The sequence below is a fragment of the Triticum dicoccoides genome, chromosome 2A, assembly GCF_002162155.2.
Source record: "Triticum dicoccoides isolate Atlit2015 ecotype Zavitan chromosome 2A, WEW_v2.0, whole genome shotgun sequence".
Classification (NCBI taxonomy): domain Eukaryota; kingdom Viridiplantae; phylum Streptophyta; class Magnoliopsida; order Poales; family Poaceae; genus Triticum; species Triticum dicoccoides.
The window spans coordinates 728,540,636-728,568,118 of NC_041382.1; the positions used below are offsets into that span (position 1 = coordinate 728,540,636).

The window sequence follows — 27,483 nt, forward strand, 5'->3', positions numbered from 1 at the left end:
TCCACACATCGACCGCTATCCAGCATGCACCTAGAGTATTAAGCAAGATGACATGATGTAGAGGGATAAATTCATGCAATATGATAAAAACCCCATATTGTTATCCTCGATGGCAACAATACAATACGTGCCTTGTTGCCCCTACTGTCATTGGGAAAGGACACCGCAAGATTGAACCCAAAGCTAAGCACTTCTCCCATTGCAAGAAAGATCTAGTAGGCCAAACCAAACTGATAATTCAAAGAGACTTGCAAAGATAACCAATCATACATAAAAGAATTCAGAGAAGATTCAAATATTGTTCATAGATAAACTTGAGCATAAACCCACAATTCATCGGTCTCAACAAACACACCGCAAAATAAGATTACATTGAATAGATCTCCACGAGAGAGGGGGAGAACATTGTATTGAGATCCACAAAGAGAGAAGAAGCCATCTAGCTAATAACTATGGACCCGAAGGTCTGAAGTAAACTACTCACACATCATCAGAGAGGCTATGGTGTTGATGTAGAAGCCCTCCGTGATCGATGCCTCCTCCGGTGGAGCTTTGGAACAGGCCCCAAGATGGGATCTCGTGGATACAGAAAGTTGCGGCGGTGGAATTAGGTTTTTGGCTCCTCTTCTGATCGTTTGGGGGTACGTTTGTATATATAGGAGGAAGAAGTACGCCGGAGGAGCAATGAGGGGCCCACGAGGTAGGGGGCGCGCCCTAGGAGGGGCACCCCCCACCCTCGTGACCCCCTCTTTTGTGGATACAGAAAGTTACGGCGGTGGAATTAGGGTTTTGGCTCCTGCTTTGATCATTTGGGGGTACGTAGGTATATATAGGAGGAAGAAGTACGTCGGTGGAGCAACAGGGGGCCCATGAGGGTGGAGGACGCGCCTGGGGGGGAGGCACGCCCCCCTACCTCGTGGCTTCCCTGTTGGTTGCTTGACGTAGGGTCCAAGTCTCCTGGATCATGTTCATTCTGCAAATCATGTTCCCGAAGGTTTCATTCCGTTTGGACTCCGTTTGATATTCTTTTCTTGCGAAACCCTAAAACAGGCAAAAAACAACAATTCTGGGCTGGGCCTCCGGTTAATAGGTTAGTCCCGAAAATAATATAAAAGTGCATAATAAAGCCCAATAATGTTTAAAACAGGATATAATATAGCATGGAGCAATCAAAAATTATAGATACGTTGGAGACGTATCACCCGTTTAGCCCCTTGGGCCACTGCCACCTGGGGCCCGTGTCCCTCTTTTTCTAGAATGAAAAAAATTAAATTTAATTAATTAATGAGTTAATTAACTTAATTTAGTCTGGTTAATTAGCTTAAAACTAACTAACTTGCTAAGCAACTACTTAAACCATGATTAGGCTAAAACTGTGTATGACAGGGGGCCCCACCCCTGTTGACTAGTCAAACTTTGACTGGTCAACTAGCCCCCCGGTCCCACATGTCAGCTAGTGTACATTTTTGTGTACACTGTGTTGGGTACATCTAGCAATTTGACATTTAATTCTCGAATTAAAATAATTTCAGAAATTGTTATAAAACTTTGGAAATTAATATAAAATAAGCCATAACTCGGATGAAAATTCTTTATACATGAAAGTTGCTCAAAACGACAAGATGAATCCGAATACGCAGTCCGTTCGTCCGCCATACATCCCTAGCATACCAAAAATGCAACTTTCCCCCTCCGGTCCGTCTGTCCGAAAACGCAAAACACTGGGAATACTTTCCCGGATGTTTCCCCCCTTTGTCAGTATCACCTACTGCCGCGTTAGGGCACACCTAGCACCTTTCATTGTCATGTCATGCATCGTCATGCATATGTTTGCATTATATTTATTGTTTCTTCCCCTCTTCTCTCGTTAGACACCGAGACCGACGCTGCTACTACCCAGTACGACTACGGTGTTGACGACCCCTCCTTCCCGACTGAGCTTCCAGGCAAGCCCCCCCCCCTTGATCAACCCGATATCGCCTATTCCTTCTCTCTACTGCTTGCATTAGAGTAGTGTAGCATGTTACTGCTTTCGGTTAATCCTATTCTGCTGCATAGCCTGTCTTTGCTATTGCTGTTGTTACTTTTACCTGCAATCCTAAATGCTTAGTATAGGATGCTAGTTTATCATCAGTGGCCCTACATTCTTGTCCGTCTGCCATGCTATACTATCGGGCCGTGATCACTCAGGAGGTGATCACGGGTATATACCTATATACATAATATATGATACATGTGGTGACTAAAGTCAGATCGGCTCATAGAGTACCCGTGAGTGATTCACGGATTGGGGGCTGAAAGGACATTTGTCCCAACGACCCTCTGAGTGGATCTTTGTGGCAGAGCGACAAGGCAGGTTAAGACCACCTAGGAGAGAGGTGGGTTTGGTCCTGGTCGGCGTCCGCGGTTACTTCAAAATAACACGCTTAACGAGATCTTGGTATTTGACCTGAGTCTGGCTACGAGCCTATACACACTAACCAACTACGCGGGAATAGATATGGGTACTCGACGTTGTGGTATCAGTTGAAGCCTTCTTGACGTCAACGACTGAACGGTGCGCGTCGGGTTGGACCGCGTAACACAACTTCCTTTGTAATGGAGGTTGCTAGGTCTTCTCACCGGCCACATACGCAACATGCAGGTGTGCAACGGGCTATAGGGGCCTAGACCCCTGCGTGCATAGGACTTAGACTGGCGTGTTGACCTCTCTGTTGTGCCTAGGTAGGGTTGCGACATGTTGATCTTTTGAGGCTGGGCATGACCCAGGAAAGTGTGCCCGGCCAGAGGGATCGAGCGTGTTGGGTAATGAGGTGCACCCCTGCAGGGAAGTTTATCTATTCGAATAGTCGTGTCCCTCGGTAAAAGGATGACCCGGAGTTGTACTTCGACCTTATGAAAACTAGAACCGGATACTTAATAAAACACACCCTTTCAACAAGGTCAAAAAAACACAACCTTTCAAGTGCCAGATACAACCCGGTGATCACTCTCTCACAGGGCGACAATGAGAGGATCGCCGGGTAAGATTATGCTATATGATGATACTTGGTGAACTTACCAGCCAATCTCTTATATATGCTTCAAGATGAAGGTTGCCAGAAGCGTAGTCTTCGATAGGACTATCTATCCCCCTCTTATTCTGGCATTCTGCAGTTCAGTCCACAGATACTACCCATTTCATTGATACCAATGCATATGTAGTGTAGATCCTTGCTTGCAAGTACTTTGGATGAGTACTCATGGTTGCTTTGCTCCCCCCTTTTCCCCTTTCTATACCTGGTTGTTGCGATTAGATGTTGGAGCCCAGGAGCCAGACGCCACCGACGATGACTCCTACTACACCGGAGGTGCCTACTACTACGTGCAGCCTACCGCCGATGACCAGGAGTAGTTTAGGAGGATTCCAGGCAGGAGGCCCACACCTCTTTCGATCTGTATCCCAGTTTGTGCTGGCCATCTTATGGCAACTTGTTTAACTTATGTCTGTACTCAGATATTGTTGCTTCCGCCGACTCATCTATGATCGAGCACTTATATTCGAGCCCTCGAGGCCCCTGGATTGTATTATGATGCTTGTATGACTTATTTCTTTTTAGAGTTGTGTTGTGATATCTTCCCATGAGTCCCTGATCTTGATCGTACACGTTTGCATGTATGATTAGTGTACGATTGAATCGGGGGCGTCACAGTGTGTTACCGAAGAGGTTGGACTCTTCAGTCAATTGTCGTTGCCATCACATCAATGATGGTAAGACCGTTGTGTGTCAAGCACCTCACTTGAGCGGCTAGGAAAGCCACGTCGGAGTCATCCTTTTGTAAGGAACTCCTCGGCCTCCAGTTGAAACGCTTCTTCGGGGGATCGGGAGAGAAGGACGGGAGCCCAAGACGAGCTGATCATGCAGCGGGACATCGGCCATGTAGAACCATTCAGTGGCCCATGTATTGGTATTTTCTCTAGGGGTACCTGCTGGGTAGCCGGTCCCGATGATACAGCACACCTCGTCTGCTCCCACCTCGTGAAGTTTTCCACCTCGGGAACATGGCATGTGACAGAAGTACTTCCTCCACAGCCCGAAGTGTGCCTCGCATCCGAGGTACATCTAGCAGAGGGCGACGAACCCCACGATATGTAACACAGAGTTGGGCATGAGGTGGTGGAGTTGGATCCCGTAGAACTCAAGCAAACCTCGTAGGAAGGGATGGATGTGAAATCCAAGACCCCGCAACAAAAAGGGGACGAAACAAACTCTCTCCTCCCCGTGCAAGATAGGATGATTATCCACATGCGCTTGCCCGTTTACGGATATTAAGCCAGGGTGGGTGGAAGTTAGATCTGGGTCCGACAAATAACCTTGAGTGGCGAGCCGGTCCAGTTGACGACGGGTGATGGAGCAGCCTCCCCAATATCCTTTGAGGGGGCCGTGGGGGCGCTTTGATTAACCCGCGTCGTTTGCCATGGCGGAAGCTCTCGAAGGTAAACTTCTGGGGGGAGATTTCGTGAACGGGCGAGCAGGGGGGAACTGGACGGCGTGTTTTCGCCACGGCTTTGGGTTGTGTACCTATTAAATAAAGCGAAGGACGGCGCTTCAACGTCTATCCATAAAGCGACCAGTTCGCCAAATGGCTTGAGTATTGAGAAGGAATTGTTTTAATGAAAGGACCACCCATGGGGGGCCCACGGCTAGATGACGGTAAAGGTGTTCGGGCTGCAAGGAACTCATCCTTACCATAAACCGGAACCGAAAATTTTCTACGAGCCTGGAAGTTGAGTTGAGACTGATGGAAGGAACTCGCCTGTCAAGCTGAAGACTCCAAAGCCGAAGACATTTGGTACGAACATGATTGTTGTCTTCAGCTCCGAAGACAAGTTCAGGGGCTATTGCAGTTCCATGGACTAAGGGGTACCAACCTAGTTGACCCGCAGTCCATGGGCCAAGCTTGAGGCCCATTGATCTCAAAAGGAAGGACTCTGGAAGCCTCAAACCCCGGCATGATCAAGATGGACTCTGCCGAAGACTCGGTGTGTACTTCAAGGACTGCTCCAACTGTCGGCATGTGTATTCCCAGTTGGCAACCGACTATGTGTAACCCTAGATACCCCCAGTACTTATATAAGTTGAGGGTTTTGTCCTTAGGGACACGATCACAATTACTCGCCTTAATTAGGGTTAGAACACAACATACGATCTCGAGGTAGATCAAGCCTATAATCGATACATCATCATCAATATAATCAAAGCAGAACATGGGTTTTACCTCTTCAAGAGGGACCGAACCTGGCTAAACATTGTTTCCTTCGCCTCCTGTTACCCATTGATCCAAGATCCACAGCTCGGGCCCCCCTACTCGAGATCCACAAGATGGGGTTCTGATAGGATGTCTTGATGGTCGCACTAGCTGCTACGAGCGAAGACAAATAAAAATAGCAATAGCTAAACTTCTCTAAACAAAATTTGAGTCTAGGCTAGCTATTTATTGAAGGAATATATGACGGTGCCGAGACGCGTGGATCTCTTGGATGAACGTAGATGCCTATCCGCTCCGGTGTTATGTCGATGTCGCCAGCTCCTAGGCCGATGGGCCCTAGCACCAGGGATGGGCCATAGCTCCTCGACTGTGTTGCGTATGTGTTTTGCACAAGCAATACTCCTCCCGAAGCGTATATTCCCTCCGTTTCTTTTTTAATTTGCATATAAGATTTGATCAAAGTCAAACTTGATTAACTTTGACTAAGTTTATAGAAAAAATATCAAGATTCACGGTATGAAATCAATATTGTTAGATGCATCATGAAATTAATTTTCACACTATATAGCTTTGGTATTGTAGATGTTGATATTTTTTTCTATAAAGTTGGTCAAACTTTATAAAGTTTGATTTTGACAAAATCTTATGTGCAGACTAAAAAGAAACAGAGGGAGTATGTGAAAGCATGCCAGAGCCTTGACTGCATGCACACGTGGTACCCATTGCTTGACTTGATTGCATGCATCTTCTAAGTTGCACGTAGCATACAACATGGATGGCTGGGCTGATTCCATGCATGCATCTAACTCCATGTAATCTTCTTTCATCAACACCTTTGTGCCTGAGTACAAGCAGAGTAAAACATGATGGTAGTATTGGCTTCTTCTTAGTCAAATTATATGCACCAAGGAACAACAGTACCGTCATTTATTTGTCGTGTAATATGTGTAAACGTTTTTATGCTAGCTATGTCAGCATCAACACCCCGTGCCCATGGGTCTCCTGACGCCAGTGCTTGCGGGGTCGAGCGCCAAACTTTCTAGATACCCCCTTGCGCACGGGTGACCGCGTGCCCACTATGTCCCTGGTTTAGCTCTCGAGTGACCCCATGCGCACGGAGTCCTTTAGCCCATGCGCATGGGGACAATAGGTGGGCCACATTCACTTTTGATTGAGGGGTATTTATACCCCCTTCTTCCACCTCAAGACCTAAACCTAAGTTTTGAGTTGCTCCTCCATTGCTGATCCCCAAAAGCTCGATTCTACATTTCCACCAAACCAATTCGTTATCCCCACTCTTGTTCATCACCAACACTTGTCACTCTTGGAGATTTTGAGCTCCTAGGCAGTAGGAGTCAAGGGTCGCCTTCAAGACCAACCTCGAATGATTTGAGGCTCATCTGTTGGAGGTGACTCAAAGAGAATATTAGGGCGATCCACTTGGTGGCACTTCGAAGCTTTGGCTTCGACACCTCTCCAATGTAGATTATCCCTCCCCCAAAGAGTGTGAAATTCAGGATATACATCTGTGTCTTTGACTCACTTGTGGTTTATCCTTTCTCGCACCTTTATTTCCTTTCTATGCTTGTTGGCTTGTTGATTAGCTTGTTTCATTGCTTATCTCGGTTCTAGTAACTTAAAATGGCACAAACTTAGGAGCTTCTTGCCCCCTGTCCACTCGCTTAGGTTTGCAGATGATCTCATAGTGTGTGGATCAACGCTAACAATGATTCTCAAAATATTGCTTTGGTGATTACTTACTAATCACTTTTGCAATATTTGGGGACAAACCTTTAACTGGGATAAGTATGCCATGATGCTTAGTACGTATTGATCTCACATCTACAACTAGCATATCATTTTCAATGCTCTTGGCATGGATTTATGGATACTACAACCAGGTCATCTTGTAAGACTGGCACCATTCTACCAATTTTTTCAATACAAATGACACAACTATTGGTGCACGTAGAGAAAAAAGCTATCAACAAATGACAAGTAAAACAAGCTTAAAACAATGGGTCTTATTTAGTTACAAAATCATAGTACAAAATACACATCAATTATGTGGCACTGCAGACATGAGTATAAACTGATGAATTTGGCAACCCCAAAAATGTGGAGATGCAATGCACTAGGCCTTAATTGCAGCTGTACCAGTCGCTTCCATCACCGTTATAGCACATCATAATTTACAGAATGACCAGGTATGGCTCCAGCTCAAGCAACATGAGTTTTCTGAATCTTCCTCCAACAGCCTCTTGAGGTCTTATATTATGTACTTACATTGCATACATCGGTTGGGACTAATCTTCCTCCTCGATGATTGATGCAAATGCGAATGGCGCAAACTTGTACCCACCACCATCGTAAAACTTGCCCTGGAACTCGACCCAGTGGAGCCTCAGGGCATGCAGAAACGCACTTAGGGTCTCCATTGAAAGCAGAACAACAAAAGTGGCAGAGAGGAAGACGGTTACTCCCATGACAAGGATGATAACATTGTTGTATCTGGAAAGAGAGCGCAACACGGGATTAGAACAACCACAATAGGCGTAGAGAGTAGTAAAAGAGAGTGTGTCTTACCCCCATGCTAGAAGAAGAACCTTATCATAAAAGACACTGGACAGTTCCGAGTGCGCGAGACTGCAAAAATAAAGACATCGATTACTTGTCAATGTTTGTCTCGTGAGGAGAAACTTACTTATTTGGGGTTGATGTGTTATATCATGTTCAATGATACCTGAGAGCCCAAAGACGAAGATATGAGGCGGTATTTGAGACCGCACCGAGCACAAACTCAATTGTGTGGATCAGCTGGTGGACCAAAACTTCACTAAATTCAAACTCCTCATGGTTGTGTGGGTTTTCATGTTGTCCTCCCAATTGAGCCACTGATTCATCTGTCTCCTGGAGCATGGTGTAATGTTGGCCTTGGTGTCTCTGATGGAGGCAAATGAAAACATCAACAAGTGGGTATATGATATATATTCCAGTGAGAAGACAGTTAGGGAATTAAGAAAGGTGTGCAACCTGCTCATGTTGCTTCTTCAAAAACAATGGCTTCGGAAACAACATCCAAGGCACAGACACCAGAGCAAGCAGAAGTAGAACAAGCTGCGAGGAAACAAGAAATGTTATGTGCAATTGACAGAATCAACACATTGTAGTAGCAATGAATATCACCAAACCTGCACAATTCTCTGCCCAGGAAATAGCTGGTTCTCCCCAATATCATCCGTTGGACTCAGGAACATATATATCATTATGTGGTATAGGTCAGCTTTTGAGCCAGTGCACCACTTAATAATGATGAGGAGTGACAGGTAACCAAATAAGCTGTTTAAGAAGATCAGCTGAGGAACAAACTGATACCTGTTGACACAACAACTGAATGAGTATTTTTGAAATCACACGACAGATTATTCCTAGCAAGAGATCGACCTACCAAACATTAACAGTATTTTTGAAATACTTTGCATTAAAGAAGCTCAACACAATTCCAAGGTTCATTTGTGCAATTCCAAGAAGAATTGACATTTTCATCTTTAGGGAATTGAGAAATGGCAGCTCACTGCGGCTTCCATGCCACACTGGATCGACACCAAATGGGTATGTTTGCCCCACCCTAACTAATCCTTCAGTTGTAGCATCCCTATAAATAAAACAAGGGGAAAAGGGAAAGTCATACGATTTTCATAAAACATCAAAATAGGAGCACAAATTCAGCAGCTTACCCACACGAAGGATCATGGCAGGCGTATGCAGATTTACCAAAGAGCTCAAATGGAACCGAGAAGAACTCATTATATATCAATCCAGTGTAAATTGAAAAAAGGGACATAATCAAAATTACATAGCGCCCAGCAAACATTATTTCCACTATGTCATCTAGTTTCTGCGAGCAAAGAAATGAAGAAAGTTAATACTCCCTTCGTTTACTTATACAAGGCCACTATGAAATATACATTTTGCATCTATACAAGGCCACCAACAGTAATCGAGGCAAAATTAATGATATTTTCTCGTACTAGTACCCTGTTTAATACTTGCATGCATGCAGTCATAATGATAGTCATCTACTTCCCACACTTAGTTTCCTTGCATGCATGCAGCGTATTAATGATCCCACTAAACGAAAAGAAAAGCTGACTTGCAAAACTGATATTAAATTTTATATTGATAATTGTAATCTGAGTTTGTGGCCTTGTATATAAAAATGGAGGGAGTAATAATTTCCTTGGAAAACATATATCTACTGAACGAAGAAGAGAAGGCTCGAGACGAAACCTGTGAAGCTAGCTTCTTCTCTCGGATTATGAGGTACAGTGCAGTAAGAAATATACAAATTCCATGACCCCAATCGCCAAACATGACGGCAAATAAGAAGGGGAATGTTACGATAGTGAATAGACCAGGATTTACTTCTTGATAGCTCGCAATACTGCAAATTATGATTAATGTAGAGTTAGCACATAGCACGAACCCCAACAATTCCTTTATGCAGTAAGAAGTGACTAGGTTATTCCTGGTTGATGGTAACCATTTCTGTAAATTACAGTAAATATCAGATATGCTGAATTAGCATCACAAGTTTGAAGATAAAATTCATAACCCACATTGGTAGATACTCCCTCCGTTCCAAAATAGATGACTCAACTTTGTACTAACTTTAAGGGAGTATATTATATTACATGCATAAAGAAATAAAAGGAAATTAAAACTTAACATGACCAATACGGGGCATAATTATCTATGAGTAATAGTACAAACAATGAAAGGAACACAAGTAGAGTATAACTATGATAGAATTTCACTAAATGAGCACAATACTAAAGGTTTAGGAAAGAGAAACACAAAGTAAATCAACAAATAAGTGGACAAAACAATATACTGATCAAGATATACTGATTATGAATTACAGTATATAAATACAGATATGTGAGAGATGTATCATGGTTGACACTGGTCCTCGTTTCCCTGATTCTCAGTCTCTAGGAGTTTGAGTGGCTTCTCCTACGTTCCGCTGCACCTGTCAATCCCTCCGTGTTCTCCACCTACGCCGCCTCGGCCACTTCCTCCACTGGGTCGTTTGCTCAATAACGTCACTGTTTGGAACATATTTGTGGTTCACATATGTCTTCATTCGTTCGTACTACGTTGTGGTCTTTTAGGATCTTTGTGGTCCTTCAGATTCTACTGGTTGTAAGCTTGGCAAAGAGCCATATTAGTTGTCTAATACTAATACCCCATTATATAAGTGGTTTTCTATAAATGTGCCACACATGTACGTGTACATATACTGGCTTATGGCTCACTAGTGTTTCCCTAACAATCTTTATATTTTTGAAACTTACCCATAGGCATCTACAATGTCCTGGAAGGAGGATGTAAATTTATTTGTCTGGAAATACGTTGGAGGAGATTCTTGTGTGTTTAGAATTTGGAAAATACAACCAACTTGGGAGTTACTACCAGTAGTAGCACGATGAAGTGCATCTTGTACCTACAATAGGTAAAATAAACTCTTAAACCATATGGACAAAAGAAGAGTAACCGAAACCAAAAAAGAAGCCAGAAAACATCAATGCCGGAAGGGATGAGAGTGCAGCTGCATACCTGACTTGTAGCAAAAACGGGACTCCACCCCTCAGCAACTAAACATTTCTTTGTTACATCAAGACTGAACATGTTTAGCGTGTGGTAAATAGCCTTTTCCTTCTTTAACTGAAGCATTTGTATGTCAATCAGAATTAAACTTGAATGCAAGGAAATTAACAAGATATTCAGCAAGCGTTGTTCAAATAGCACGGACTTCTGTTTTGCATGATAAGAAACATACCAAAACATTGTTTCTAATACAAGCTTACCAGGTTGTTCCATTCTTCATACTCAGAGGCTATATTTTTAAGTATGCCGTCACGATGAGCTAAACCTATTTCAACAGTTGCCTTCAACTCTGACACTTTTCCAGATACCTAAACAGTTATAAATGTTTCAGAACAAATAATAGTAACTTAGTAAATATAGTACAACAGCTTTTGTGAAAGAAGTTTCGACTACAATTCAGAACTACTGCACAAGCTTGAGACATAAAGGAAAACATTTCAACAAGATCACCTATCTCATCAAACATGGAACACCAAAAAGAAGAAAAGAAAATATTCCCTGCAGTTTACGAAAATGTGTCCTGAAGTACTAAATAATAGCGGGTTTAACATGATGATGTGCTATCTATTGTATGATGTCAATGTCAAATATACAGTATATGCTCAAGAACATAACATAAACATATACACAGAAGCAATCATGAGAGGAGGTCTCAGCAGTCTCTTCAAGAGAACTAATCCACAAAGCAAAATGAGCACCAACATGGTTTAAAGAGCAACACAGGGATAGACACCAACCTCCTGAATAGTATGTAATTGTGTGGCAAGGTCTTCTGGAAATGGATAACGGTTGGCGCCAAAAGCATCACAAATTTTCAGAATCTTGGATTTTGCTCTCTCTCCAGAGTAGAATATAACAAAATAATTTTTCACAGCCTGTCAATACGTTATAGTGAAAAAACCATATGAGGAAAATAACATTTCAGAAATAAGTACATAACTAGTGGGGAAAACATAACAACAATACACAGTGGCTTTAAGCAAACAGCTGAATGTAAACATCATTGCCGAGAAAATAATAATTTTAGAGTGAATTCCATTTTTTGTGCCCTAGTTTCATGCTTGTGACAGGAAATACCTCATTTAGCAGATTTTTCACATTTTTACCCAATTTAAGCAAACTTGTGCCACTATTTACCCCTTCTAATTTTTCCCCATTCTAACTGCTTGGGCCCAGAACGGGAGCCATGGCGCAGCCATAAAGCTGTTGCCTCGTGACCATGAGATAACGGGTTCGAATCCTGGAAACAGCCTCTTGCAGAAATGTAGGGAAAGACTCTCTACAATAGACCCAAAGTGGTTGGACCCTTCCCCATTCATAAGTAACTCCTAAAATTTATGGAAGCGAGTTGACGACAAAGGGAAGTAGCAACCTCCTCTCCAGATTGTGGATCAATTATAGATTCATCAACAGATTCTTGTCGGAATAACATATTGCCCCTGGTGGCACGGTAAAGTATACGCTCAAAGGCCATAGCCTTTTGCTTTGGCACAAGACCAATCAGGGAACCTAGCTTCACTTGTTTCGATGGATCTATCACCATTTCCTGCAACGAAAGAAGAAGTATGAAAACAAGGAGAGCTAATATGTTGCTTTACTAGAAAAATGGTCCTCACCTGATGCAATAAAGGACTCTCCAGAGAAGAATCACCAGACTGATCAGCCACCATTTCCCTCTGTTGCTCTGCCGCACTTCTTTGAGCTGAATAGAAAAACTCACCAGTCTGAAAGTAAATAGAGTCAGTAATGAACAACATATAACTATGGGTGGAGCTACTATAGGGACACGGCATTATAGGACTCTCGAGTATGTACAAATAAAATATCCGCACATGCAAAATACATCCTAAAAACACAAAAAACAAACGGGCATAGTTTAAAGAGACCCGCTTCAACACATGATGCACACTTAAAATTTGGCGTGCGAGAAAAATAATACTCATTGCAGTCAAAAGTGCACAACTGGATAATTATTAATTAGGTGCCCTGTGTAGGCACATCAAACACAAATCTTCGACTGACTGGCAACACACAACCAGAAAAGAAAAAGAATTGCACTGCACAAGTCATGGTACCCATTGCAAGGAGCACGCTTTGGCAGCAAGGTGCAAATGCAGTGAGCAGCTTACCTCTCGGCACAAAGGAAGTTCAGGCATAAGGAACTTATTTCTTTGCTTGCCCAAAGATTACAATGGACCCAGGTTAAAGAAAATAACATGACCAGATTCCGAGACAAGGGTTCCTAACTGCATACAAATTTAACAATGAATTGCCTGCTCCACCAATAACCAGATATTTATCTGACTCCTCATCCTCATGCTGTTGCTATGCTCTACTTACTGGAATGCTTGCTACATGACTCCTGTCATGTCGTGGACCCAAATACGAGCCGACAGCAACCACTCTCTTCTAAATTTGCATTGAAAGTTGTAAGAGATGTTTCTTTTCATTCAGTCGATCAATACTACTTTGTAATCTGAATAGTCAAAAGATATAGTTTGAAAAGACTGCATCGATGACAATTATACTTTATATACATTTCTGATCCCCGCTTGAGATTGGAATATTGGGAATTTCATGTCATGTTCAACAAAACCCAAAGTAATATACAATGAATGCAATTCGAAATCAATGGTGGCAAATGTTGCAACATTTTCAGTTTTTAACTACATCAGCGAGTTTATGGACATTAGAGGGTCGATTTATCTTTCCTTTATGTCACAAATATTCTACTGGCAAGTTTTTCGTATTATTTCTTTTTCACCTTGCACCTCAGGGAATTTCAGGGTTTAGTTCCTTACAGTTTATACACGACTATATGGTGCTCTCGTCAGTGCACGAAAAGAGAAAAGTGGATTCCATCAAATAAATTATGTAGTTATGCCTTAATGTGGTCATACCTTTTCTAGAAGAACACTGTACTCCACCAGCTCATTGTATGTCCTCTGCAATTTTCTATTATTTGTATTTACTTCAGTTAGCTCAGCTTCAAATTCCCCAAGTTTTATCTGTTAGTTGACAATGTTAAAACAAAATTCTACACTTACAACTTGCAAATGATGAAGGCATAAGTTTCATTAACTAAATATACCTCCAGATCACCAATTTCCAAAGGAGCTCCTGAAAATTGTGTGGGAGAAATCAATATGGTAGCTTTCGACATTTGTTCCTTGAAAAAACGCAACTTGCGAGCCATTTCACCACACCTCTTGATCTGCACAAGGTGTATGTGCAGCAAAAAGATTATTAAATTCATAGATCAGTATGAAATATGATTATGATTCAGAGCATAAGACGATTGCAAAATATTTTGGGTTTAGTCCTTTTCACATTAGGCTGCATGTAATCAGAATAACATAGGATTCTGAAAACCGAATCATTGCATTAACAGGATATTTTGATTCCATCCTCACATGTATAAAAAAGATTGAGTTCAGAAGTTTTCATTAAAAAAATTTGAGGTTATGAAGTGTTTCAGAACCCTGCTGGTTTCTCCTCATCGGAATAGGATATTGTTTTCACAGCATAAAGCAAAAGAATGCTGAAAAGACCAACAGTTCTATGCGAAATCTGATCAGTGACAGAAGCTGTTGGCAAAATATTACTGGATTTAGCCCCTTTCCAAGTGTTCAAGAAACTGTTCCTCGTAGTAAGCTGGACAGATCTAAGGCCATATATCATAACATATAGCACAGCAAACAGGAAAGCATTAAAAAAGATTGAGTACCTGGGCAGCATATGCCCGCTGGAATGGGCTCTTGTCCGCATTAAGCTGAAACAAAGGGCAGATATTAGATTCTCCTGAACCAAACCAAAAGGGAAAAGGCACGACTTAAGGCAGATAAAAATCACCTATGTCAACAGGTTTCATGTTTTACCTTACGAAATTCCTAGCTAAAATAAGTTCACCTGAGGTTACATAATCTCATAATTAAGATAGCGCTGCACGTACGGTTGCATGTCAGTAGTTGTAAAAAAATACTTCAAATCATTAAGAAAATTTGAAATGTTTGTAGTTCAAAATTTATCATGAGGACATAAAATTAGGCTATTATTAACTTGACATTCATGTACTCCCTCCGTCCCGAATTACTCGTCGTAGAAATGGATGTATCCACGCCTCGATACATCCATTTCTTCGACGAGTGATATCTTCTAGTCTGTCTCGCTGGGTCAATCCTATAATTGTTTATCTCATTGGGTCAATGCCGCACGTTGGCTATCGGTTGAGACATATGCAGTCCACATCGCGTATCATAGCACGCAATGCTCTATTGTTTACTACGCCGAGGCCCAAAACGCTAGCTGCACACCGCCGGTCCGCACCCTAGCTTGAAGGAACACGACGAGCAGCATTGCGCGATCGAACGGAAGCGGGGAAACAGATTGAAATCCAAGAAGCAATAAAGCAAGCAAAGGTGTGAGCAGCAGGGCGTGCGGTGCGGACGTACGTCTTTGAACTGGAGGAGGCCGATGTCGCCGAGGTTGGAGACGGCGAGGCGCGCCGACTCGGCGGGGATGATGACCTGCACCAGCTGCATCGCCTCCGACCGCAGTAGATCCATCGGGGGGCAGCACCCGCCGCCGCGCGACATCGCGGGTCGGTCAGAGACCCTGGCGGCGGGTCTGTGGGGCGTGCTTGCTCAATGCTCCGGTGGGCTGCCGCGGCGCAGGGGAGCCTTGGGGCAGCGGTCAACGCGGCTGCGTGGCGGTGGCGGTGGTGGTGCCGATTGGTTTCAGAGGGAGGCGGAGGAGGTGGAACGGACGGGAGGTAGTCTTCCCTGGAGCGTGACGATGGAGGAGTATACGAAGCAGGGTGAACTTGAATCGATGTCAGCAGGTGCTTTCCATCGAAGGCATCTGTGCTGCTCTAGAGTTGACTGGCCCTGCCGCTATCACTTGATTCGGCCCCCACGAATTTAAAATGGTTGCTCTTACATGAAGCATTGGCATAATCCCTCTGTTTTTTTTTTCAGATTAGCATTGGCACCGTCTGCTGAAGTTAGACATGTGCAGAGCTGTGGAAACTTCCTGGAAGGTGGCGATATATGTTTGAGCTGGACCTACAGAGATATTGAGACTATGCGAAAGCGTCCTACCTCAACTCGAAGAGACGCCGTATGTGTTTATAGGCAGGGGTGCACCTCCCTAATAGCGCATACAGTTTAGATACGATTACATCTTGGAGAGGAAGCTAGGTAGAGATAAGATTACAATGAGGAGATAAACTCTAGCTAACAACCTACCAACTACCTAAGATGATATGGTGCGGCAGCCTCCTTGTCACGTACATATCAATATGTCGTTTAACACCCTCCCTTAATCACAACTTCATCAAGTTGAGATTATATCTGAAGTTCTCAAAATTTCGTATAGGCAATGCTTTTGTAAACCTATCTGCAATCTGGTCCTTGGAATGTATGAACCGAATGTCTAGGAGCTTATATATTAGCAACTATCTCTCTCTCTCTGACGAAATGAAAATCTATCTCAATATGTTTTGTTCTTGCATGAAAAACTGGATTTGGTGAGAGACAAGTTGCACCCAAATTATCACACCACAGACATGGAGCTTGAGTAGTTTTCACACCAAGCTCCTTAAGGATGGATTGAACCTATATAATTTCTGATGTAGCATTAGCCAGTGCCTTGTACTTTGCATCTGTACTGGACCTGGAAACAGTAGCTTGCTTTCTGGCACACCAAGAAATCAGGTTAGGTCCAAGAAATACTGCAAAGCCACCAGTAGACCGTCTATCATCCAAACATCCTGCCCAATCTAAGTCAGAGAAGGCACTAACAAGAGTAGAAGATGACTTGCTAAAATTAAGACCAATGCTCATAGTATCTTTCACATACCTGACTATACATTTTGCAGCAGTCAAATGAACTGTGGTTGGTGCATGAAGGAATTGACACACTTTGTTGACAGCAAAAGAAATGTCAGGTCGTGTGAGTGTCAAGTATTGAAGTGCACCCACAAGACTTATGTACCTTGTGCTGTCTTCTGAACTCAAAAGTGTTCCTTCTGTGAGAGACAATCTTTCTGTACTAGACAAAGGAGTAGTTGTAGGTTTACAACCTTGCAGACCAACTTTTCTTACCAAATCATTTGCATATTTTTCCTGGGAGAGATGAAGTCCATCCTTGTGCTTCTTCACTTCAATCCCTAGGAAATAGTGCAAATCACCAAGGTCCTTTAGGGCAAACTCGGTGCTTAAGTCCTTCAATAGTCCTGTTATTGCCTCATCAGATGAACTTGTGACAATAATATCATCAACATATATAAGAACAAATATTGATGTATTGGACTTATTGTAAATAAACAGTGATGTGTCAGACTTTGAAGGAACAAAGCCAAGCATTTGCATCTTTTTACTATGACGAGAATACCATGCCCTAGGAGCCTGTTTCAATCCATACAGTGCTTTATCAAGCTTGCATACATGAGAGGGTGCATGTTTGTTTTCAAACCCAGGAGGTTGTTTAATGTAAACCTCCTCTTCCAGAACACTGTGAAGAAACACGTTATGTACGTCCAATTGTCGAAGACTCCATCCCCTGGAAACAACAATAGACAAAACAAGACGGATGGTGACAGCTTTTACAACTGGACTAAAGGTATCCTCATAGTCTATGCCATACCATTGTTTAAAGCCTTTAGCAACTAGCCTTGCCTTATAACGATCAACTATTCCATCAGACTTTCTTTTGATCCTAAAGACCCACTTGCAGTCAATAAGATTTTTACCTTGTTTTGGAGGAACCAAATGTCATGTTTTATTTTTCTGTAGTGCCACATACTCCTCATGCATTGCCTTTCTCCACTTGTCATCACCAAGGGCCTCCTCAAGTGTGGTGGGCTCACCTGGTTTACCTGTAGAACAGATCATACCATATTTGGTTATGTGCTTGTAATTAATTGGCTTATTTACTCCTGATTGTAATCTTGTACGGTGCTGCTGTGCAGCAGCATTGTTTTGCGCCACAAAGGATCCTGTGGCTGAATCAGGAGCTGGAATCTGTGCCTGATCCGAGGCAGATCTGCCTGCTCCAGCAGTTTCGGCGGGGTCCACTGCTGGCTGATCTTCTATGGCAGCTGGCTGCTGCGCGGGAGAGGAATCCGGCGCAGAAGATCCCATTCGACCAACCGACACGGGCCGACAGGAATCTGCGCCTGCTGTGTCTGGTCCCGCGCCAGCCGGTCACACCGTGTTGCACCACTTGTAGACAGCTGACTGGCTCCCGAAACGCGAGCCGAACGGGCCAGCGGCAGCCTGGCACATGGCAGTTTTTAATTCGCGCAGGCTGGTGGAGCCGCCGCTGCCAACCACAGCGGGCCGCGTGGCCTACATGGAGACGGGCACCGCTGGCGTGCCTGGCGCAGCACCGCGCGTTGCCGCTGCTAACACGCCAGATCCCGAGGCAGATCCTCCTGCCGCTGCTGACGCGCCGGATCCCGAGGCTGATCCACCTACCGCTGCTATCACATCGGATCCCGTGGCGGATTTGCTCCCTCCGCCGTGACACATATGATATGGGCAGACTGTTGCACCATTTTCTTCATGGTTTCACCGTTTTCTTTGTTGTTTTCACCCCTATGGTCCCCTATGGCATCACAAGGCTCATGCATATGGTTAGGAGGATTAGTCAACAAATGATCATCACAGTTATCGTGTCCCCCTTGATCATGACCGGAGAGGTGAGGTGGTAGAAGAAGTATCTCTTTGCGAAGTAAGGCACCGGCATTGGGGTGAAGATCAGCGAAAGGGCATTTTGTCTCATCAAAAACAACATCTCTAGAGATGTAGACACGACCAGTAGAGATGTCAAGGCATTTTACACCTATGCTGAGCGCTATACCCAAGAAACGCACACTGTTTGGAGCGAAACATAAGCTTGCGGTTGTTGTAGGGGCGGGGATTCGGCCAACAAGCACATCCAAAGATACGAAGAGATTTATAATCTGGTTTTGTGTGGAGAAGCCTTTCTATGGGAGTTTCATTGTTGATAACCCGACTAGGAAGCATGTTTATGATGTGTACGGCAGTGAGGAATGCTTCGTCCCAAAATTTTAGGGGCATAGAAGCTCCGGCCAAGAGAGCAAGACCAACCTCAATAATGTGCCTATGCTTACGTTTCGCAGACCCATTTTGTTGGTGAGCGTGAGGGCATGACACATGATGGGAAATCCCTAGCGTTTGGAAGGAGTTTAATTTTTCATACTCCCCTCCCTAGTCGGATCGGACAGCAAGAATCTTTCTGTCAAAGTGACATTCAACAAGAGCTTGGAAGTTTTTAAAGACTTGGAACACGTCTGACCTTTTTTAAGAAGATAGAGCCAAGAGAACTTGCTATAGTTATCAATGAAGCTTACGTAGTATGTGTGTCTACCAACGGAGCTTGGGGCAGGACCCCATACATAAGAAAAAATTAATTGCAACGGTTGAGTAGAAACACTAGTGGAAACAGGGTAAGGAAGTTGATGACTTTTTGCTTTCTGACAAGAATCACAAATGGTTTCAATATTGCGCTCACCAACAAACGGGAGCTTATTCTTTTTAAGTAAACGATCAACTAAAGAAAATGAGGCATGCCCTAAACGGTTGTGCCACCGTGTGGCTGAAAGCTTGATAGCACCACAAGCTTGTTTATTGTATCTTTGAAGCTCCGGAATCAACGGGTAAAGGCCTCGAACACATCTACCTCGATAGAGAGTTTTCCTCATGACCTGATCCTTGATCAAAAAGAAGAAGGGATGAAATTCAATATAAACATGATTATCAAGGGTGATTCGATGGACAGATAGAAGATTCTTGTCAGCGCTAGGGACATGCAAAATTTTCCTAAGATGAAATTTTCGACATGGGGTATGAAAAACTGAATGAACAATGTGACGTATCCTCATACCTGCACCACTTGCGGTGTGGATCTGGTCCTTGCCATGATATTTCTCCTTGAGTGTCACCTTCTCTAGTTCGCCGGTGAGATGGTTCGTTGTGCCACTGTCGAGATACCAATTGGTATCGACGCCATATGAGCCATCAGCAGCAGCGGCCACCTTTTCTTCATCTTCAGAGGAGGCCTCATCCTCATCGAACCGGTACCAGCAGTATCTCGTCGTGTGGCCCGGTTTGCCGCAGATTTGGCAACACACCGCGTCCAGGCGCGACCTGGAAGAACCACCATGGCGGCCCCTAGTGTTTGTGGAGTTGGGCCGTCCGTTGCGGGAGTTGGACCCGCCGTTGCTGCCATCACTCCCCTGCTTGCCCTTGGAGCGAGGAGGACCACGATGACATGCGTAGCCGCCACGCCCGCGCGTCACGGCGTTAGCCGACGACTTGAAGCTTCCCGATCCCTGGTATTGTGCCACCCTCTGATCAAAGTTGCTAAGCATTGAAAAAAGCTCATCGAGGGATACCGGGGTGATGCCGGCGTCGAGGGCGGAGATGAGTGGCTGGTAGTCCATGTCGACGCCGTGCAGGATGTAGGAGATGAGTTCATCATCCTGGAAAGGTTTCCCGGCGGTGGCCAGCTCATTGGCGAAGCCGCGCATCTCGGCGAAGTAGGTGGCGACGGTCTTGTTGCCCTTCTAGGCATTCACCAGAGAGGTTCTGATGTTGTTGACGTGACTGAGCGACTGCGAGGAGAACATCCCCGACAACGCCATGGTGATCGTGGTCACCTGCACGAGCACCTCCTATTGGTGAGGTTGTTCAGCAGGTACCCGAGCACCTGCTGGTCCTCTCGCACCTAGACGGAGTGAAGAGGGTTAGGCTCAGCTGATTCCTTCCCATCTTTGTCCTTGGTGTGGAGGATCCTGGCCGGCTCCGGTGTCGTGCCGTCGACGTAGCCGAAGATACCCGCGCCCCTCAGCTGTGGCATGATCTGCGCGCGCCAGAGGATGTAGTTGGTGCGGGAGACCCTCTCCATGACTTGGCCATTGGGGCCAGCCTGGGCGGCACTGGAGGAATACGACATGGTTGCACTGGATGGAGTTTTAGGGTTTAGAAGTTGTGGAAGAGAAGGGCTCTGATTACTGATACGTCTCCGTCGTATCTACTTTTCCAAACACTTTTGCCCTTGTTTTGGACTCTAACTTGCATGATTTGAATGTAACTAACCCGGACTGCCGTTGTTTTCAGCAGAGTTGCCATGGTGTTATTTTTGTGCAGAAATAAAAGTTCTCGGAATGACCTGAAAATCAACAGAGATTATTTTTGGAATATATAAAAAATACTGGCAAAAAGATCCACGTCAGGGGGCCCACGCCCTGTCCCACGAGGGTGGGGGTGCGCCTACCCCCTGGGCGCGCCCCCTGTCTCGTGGGCCCCCTGATGCTCCACCGACCTCAACTCCAACTCCATATATTCATATTCGGCGAGAAAAAAATCAGACAGAAGGATTCATCGCGTTTTATGATACGGAGCCACCGCCAAGCCCTAAACTCTCTCGGGAGGGCTGATCTGGAGTCCGTTCGGGGCTCCGGAGAGGGGAATCCGTCGCCATCGTCATCATCAACCTTCCTCCATCACCAATTTCATGATGCTCACCGCCGTGCATGAGTAATTCCATCGTAGGCTTGCTGGACGGTGATGGGTTGGATGAGATTCATCATGCAATAGAGTTAGTTTTGTTAGGGTTTGATCCCTAATATCCACTATGTTCTGAGATTGATGTTGCTATGACTTTGCTATGCTTAATGCTTGTCACTAGGGCCCGAGTGCCATGATTTCAGATATGAACCTATTATGTTTTCATGAATATATGTGAGATCTTGATCCTATCTTGCAAGTCTATAGTCACCTATTATGTGTTATGATCCGTTAACCCCGAAGTGACAATAATCGAGACCATTACCGGTGATGACCGTAGTTTGAGGAGTTCATGTATTCACTATGTGTTAATGCTTTGGTCTGGTACTCTATTAAAAGGAGGCCTTAATATCCTTTAGTTTCCAATAGGACCCCGCTGCCACGGGAGGGTAGGATAAAAGATGTCATGCAAGTTCTTTTCCATAAGCATGTATGACTATATTCGGAATACATGCCTACATTACATTGATGAACTGGAGCTAGTCCTGTGTCACCCTATGTTATAACTGTTGCATGATTGATCGCATCCGACATAATTATCCATCACCGATCCAATGCCTACGAGCTTTTCCTATATTGTTATTCGCTTATTTACTTTTTCGTTGCTACTGTTGCAATTACTATAAAACCAAAAATATTACGTTTGCTACCGTTACCACTATTATCATTTTACTTTGCTACTAAATACCTTGCTGTAGATATTAAGTTTCCAGGTGCGGTTGAATTGACAACTCAGCTGCTAATACTTGAGAATATACTTTGGCTCCCCTTGTGTCGAATCAATAAATTTGGGTTGAATACACTACCCTCAAAAACTATTGCGAACCCCTATACTTGTGGGTTATCAAGACTATTTTCTGGCGCCGTTGCCAGGGAGCATAGCTCTATTCTTTGAGTCACTTGGGATTTATATCTGCTGGTCACTATGAAGAACTTGAAAGATCAAAGAACCATGATTTTTCCCTCAACTACGAGGGGAGGTAAGGAAGTGCCATCTAGCTCTGCACTTGATTCACCTTCTGTTTTGAGTAAACTTGTGACACCTACACATGCTATTGATTCTGATAGGTCGCATGTTATTGATGATGCCACTTCTGCTTTGCATGATACTTCTGATGAAACTACTTCTATGCTTGATAATACTGTGCCACTAGGTGAATTTCTTGATGAACAACTGGCTAGGGCTAGAGAGAATGAAATTATTGAAACTGATAATATTGATGAAAGTGATGATGAAGATTCTCCACCTAGATATGAATTGCCTGTTGTGCCTAAGGGTTATGTTATGGATGAAGAAACTGCTAGAGACTTTCTCGCTTGCAATGATAGATATGATCTTAAGAAATTATTAGCTAAGCTCAAAGAAAAGTCTTTGAATGCTAGAATGAAATATGACCCTGCTTTTGCTACTTCACCTATCTTTATTACTGATAAGGATTATGATTTCTCTGTTGATCCTGAGTTAATTACTTTGGTTGAATCTGATCCTTTTTATGGCTATGAATCTGAAACTGTTGTGGCACATCTTACTAAATTAAATGATATAGCCATCCTATTTACTCATGATGAGAAAACCCGCTGTTACTTTATCCTTAAGTTGTTTCCATTCTCATTAAAGGGTGATGCTAAAACATGGTTTAATTCTTCCCAGGATATGATTTATTACTTCTCTGCTAAATATTTCCCCGCTCATAAGAAACAAGCTGCCTTAAGGGAAATATATAATTTTGTGCAAATTGAAGAAGAGAGTCTCCCACAAGCTTGGGGGAGGCTTCTCCAATTACTTAATGCTTTGCCTAATCATCCTCTCAAGAAAAATGAAATACTTGATATCTGTTATAATGGACTAACTGATGCTTCCAGAGACCACCTGGATAGTTGTGATGGTTGTGTTTTTAGGGAAAGAACTGTTGATCAAGCTGAATTGCTATTGAATAATATGTTGACTAATGAAAATAATTGGACACTTCCTAAACCAACTCCTAAGCCAACTCCGAAGAAGAGGGGTATTCTATTTCTCAGTCCTGAAGATATGCAAGAGGCAAAGAAATCTATGAAATAAAAAGGTATTAAAACTGAAGATGTTAAGAATTTACCACCTATTGAAGAAATATATGGTCTTAATTTGTCGCCTATTGAAGAAATACATGGTCTTGATAACCCGACACAGGTAGTAAAGGTAAATTCTCTCTATAGATTCGATAAATGTCAAATCACATTTACTAAGTTTGCTAGCCCATGCTTGGATGAGTTTAATGACTTTATGGTTAAACAAGAAAACTTCAATGCTTATGTTGGTAGACAATTGAAACATAATGTTGATATGCTTGAACACTTGGGTAATTATATGGCTAATGTTAAAGGTGAACTTAAACTTATTAGTAAACATGCTTCTATGGTTACCACTCAAGTAGAACAAGTACTTAAAGCTCAAAATGATTTTCCCAATGAATTAAATAATAAGAAGAATGATAATGATGTTAGAGTTATGACTAGAGGTGGTAAAATGACTCAGGAACCTTTGTATCATGAGGGCCATCCTAAGAGAATTGAGCAAGATTCTCAGAGAACTAATGTTGATGCACCTAGCCCTACTAAGAGGAAGAAAAAGAAAAATGATAGGACTTTGCATGCTTCCAGTGAACCTGTTCTTGACACACCTAAGAATCCCAATGATATTTCTATTTCTGATGCTGAAACACAATCTAGTAATGAACATGAACCTAGTGATAATGTTAATGATGATGTTCATGTTGATGCTCAACCTAGCAATGATAATGATGTAGAGATTGAACCTGCTATTGATCTTGATAACCCACAATCAAAGAATCAATGTTATGATAAGAGAGACTTTGTTGCTAGGAAGCACGGTAAAGAAAGATTACCATGGGTTCAGAAACCCATGCCTTTTCCTCCTAAACTATCCAAGAAAAAGGATGATGAGGATTTTGAGCGCTTTTCTGAAATGATTAGACCTATCTTTTTGCGTATGCGTTTGACTGGTATGCTTAAAATGAACCCTTATGCTAAATACATGAAGCATATTGTTACTAATAAAAGAAAGATGCCAGAAGCTGAAATTTCCACCATGCTTGCTAATTTCACTTTCAAGGGTGGAATACCAAAGAAACTTGGAGATACAGGAGTACCAACTATACCATGCTCCATTAAAAGAAACTATGTTAAAACTGCTTTATGTGATCTTGGAGCCGGTGTTAGTGTTATGCTTCTCTCTTTATATCGTAGACTTGATTTGAATAAGTTGACACCTACTGAAATATCTTGGCAAATGGCTGATAAATCAATTGCTATACCTATCGGTGTTTGTGAGGATGTGCCCGTTGTGGTTGCAAACATTACTATTTTAACGGACTTTGTTATTCTTGATATTCCCGAGGACGATAGTATGTCAATTATCCTTAGTAGACCTTTTTTGAATACTGCAGGGGCTGTTATTGATTGCAACAAAGGCAATGCCACTTTTCATGTTAATGGTAATGAGCATACGGTACACTTTCCGAGGAAACAACCTCAAGTCCACAGTATCAATTCTATTGGAAAATTTTCAACAATCACTATTGGAAAACACAGCAGGGGGAGCAGCCACGTGCCCACGAGGGTGGAGGGCGCGCCCACCCCCTAGGTGCGCCCCCTACCTCGTGGACCCCACGTGGGTCCCCTCCACTTATTCCAGCCACCACACACTCCTTCCTCCCAAAAAAATCACCAGCCAGCTCAAACCCGAGTTCTTGCTCATCTAGCTGCCATTTTCGATCTCCTTGCTCAAAGCTCCATTCACAAAACTGCTTTGGGGGATTGTTCTTTGGTATGTGACTCCTCTAATGGTCCAATTAGTTTTTGTTCTAGTGCTTTATTCATTGCAAATTTTTGCTGCTTAGGTAACCTTGTTCTTAAGCTTGCATGTCAAATTTATTTGGTCAAAAGTAGTTTTAATGCATGGTATATCCTCTAGGCACTTGTAGGAGTAGTTGCTCTCAATTTTGTTGAGTTTGGTTCACTTTTATTTTAAGTTAGTACAAATTTCAAAAAAAAATCAGAGCAAGAAATATGTTTAGGAAAATGTACCAAGGTGGTTCCTCAAGGAAGCAAGGACCCAGGCCCGCAATACGCGAGCCGGACAATGAACTACCAAGAGATGCTCAAGTGCGGCCTTGTGAATGACTGTCAGAGGACTTCATGGTTCGGGCAGGAATTAAGGAGGAATTTGAAGCATATGTGTGTAACGCCGATCTTGAGAGCTTCATGGCAGATAAGTGCCGTCAGTACTACTACATCACTGATTCATTTGTGAGAAGGTTTAAATTTTCATCATCACGCAATTCTCAAACTGTCCTATTTGATCTTTATGATAAATCTTATACCATGGACTTAGAATATTTTAACACTGCTTGTAAACTCCCACAATGGGGTAATGTTAGTGAACCTCGCAAATCTGAATATAGAGACTTTCTTGCTAGTATAACTGTGGGGGAATCTAGAGAAATCACGCAAGCTACCATAGGGAGCATTCATTTTCCTACTATACATTATTTTGCTCTCTTTATAGGTAGATGCATAAATAGTAAGGATGTGGCATGTCACATGTGTATTCCTGATCTTAGTGTTCTCAAGAGTGATGTATTAGGAGATAGACAATATAACTTGGGGGCCATTGTTGCACGTAGGTTGCATAATAATAGTATTGATGGAGATTTCTTTGGTGGAATTTATGCAACCCATTTAGCTGATTTTCTTGAGATACCCATATGTGGAGATGATCTTGAGTTGTCTCCTGCTTATTTAGATTATAATGCCATGGTTCGTCATCAGTTTGTTGAGGAACAATCAGTTCCTCCAGTACCGACTAATCTTTGAAAGACGACGCACCTATCACGTCGCTCTCCCTGCTCCTACTTTCTTTAACTTTCAGGCAAAAGGGAGATATGTTATAACCAGAGAGGAGGCGACCGAGTACGAGAGGAGGATGGAGGCAGCCCGCCTCCATGCTACATCTCTTCAGGAAGTAGCTGATGCATCTCAGTACGACCCCGGCTTCAACTTCGGATATCCACCAGGCCATCCATGGGCATAGACCAACTTAGGCCAAAAGCCTAAGCTTAGGGGGGTACATATCTCTCACCGACATTACATTCATGCTCACACACTCATGCCAGTTGTCGGTGCTCATACTTTTTCATTGTATCATCCATGCTAGTTTATTTTAATTTTCTCGCTTTCTTCTTGTGTGTTTGAAAAACCTTAAGAAAAACAAAAAAAATAGTTGTAGCTTTTAGTTAGTTTACTTTCCATGCCTGTAGTAGTAGTAGTAATTAAAAGAAAACCCAAAAAGTTTCTCGTTCTTCTTTTGCTTGCTGGGAGCTTTCCCATATAAATAGTTTTGTTTCTTTTCTTTCCTTTGGGGGTCGAGAGGAGAAGACCATGATGGAAATGTTGAGTGCTCTTATATGCATTATTGTCGATCTAACAAAGAGCCCATATTACTTTGTCTTCTCACTTGAATTGAATGCTTGCAGATTCCAGCTTAGTCCAATGGACGTGCACTATTATTATTATCCACACTATTCGGTCGTGCAAGTGAAAGGCAATAATGATGATTATATGATGAACTTATTGAGATGAGGAAAGCTGGTATGAACTCAACCTCTCTTGTTTTTGTAAATATGATTAGTTCATCGTTCTTGATTCAGCCTATTATGAAATAAACATATTTGCAATGACAATTAGAGATTATAGTTGATTATGCCATGCTTAATTAGCTAGGAGTTTATAATGGTTTACCTTGCGTGCCAACATGCTATTAAAATGGTTGTGATGTGGTATGAGAGGGTGGTATCCTCCTTTGAACGATTCGAGTGGCTTGACTTGTCACATGTTCACGCATGTAGTTGAAACAAAATCAACATAGCCTCCATGATATTTATGTTCATGGTGCATTATATACTACTCA

The 27,483-nt window shown here is 43.0% G+C and overlaps 1 protein-coding gene across 1 annotated transcript; it reads right to left on the reverse strand.

Annotated features, from left to right (window-relative positions):
* Positions 1-7,208: 7,208 nt before the first annotated feature.
* LOC119356705 (V-type proton ATPase subunit a3-like) lies at positions 7,209-15,760 on the reverse strand. The gene is made up of 18 exons (XM_037623678.1): positions 15,372-15,760; positions 14,648-14,692; positions 14,012-14,134; positions 13,821-13,928; positions 12,537-12,644; positions 12,293-12,466; positions 11,658-11,795; positions 11,121-11,228; positions 10,870-10,977; positions 10,608-10,756; positions 9,541-9,694; positions 8,988-9,148; positions 8,699-8,905; positions 8,442-8,625; positions 8,284-8,367; positions 7,994-8,193; positions 7,837-7,896; positions 7,209-7,761 (listed from the first exon to the last, which is right to left on the reverse strand). The coding sequence occupies exons 1-18, from the start codon at positions 15,513-15,515 to the stop codon at positions 7,557-7,559; spliced, it is 2,460 nt and encodes an 819-aa protein (XP_037479575.1). The 5' UTR covers positions 15,516-15,760; the 3' UTR covers positions 7,209-7,556.
* Positions 15,761-27,483: the final 11,723 nt, after the last annotated feature.

Bases quoted from the DNA above. Each gene is read 5' to 3' on its own strand.
- LOC119356705 (XM_037623678.1), bottom strand. From the start codon at position 15,515: ATGTCGCGCGGCGGCGGGTGCTGCCCCCCGATGGATCTACTGCGGTCG. The intron at 14,693-15,371 runs GTACGTCCGCAC...CCTTTGTTTCAG, and splicing joins GCCTCCTCCAGTTCAAAGAC to CTTAATGCGGACAAGAGCCC. The intron at 7,762-7,836 runs GTAAGACACACT...CTCTCTTTCCAG, and splicing joins GTTCTTCTTCTAGCATGGGG to ATACAACAATGTTATCATCC.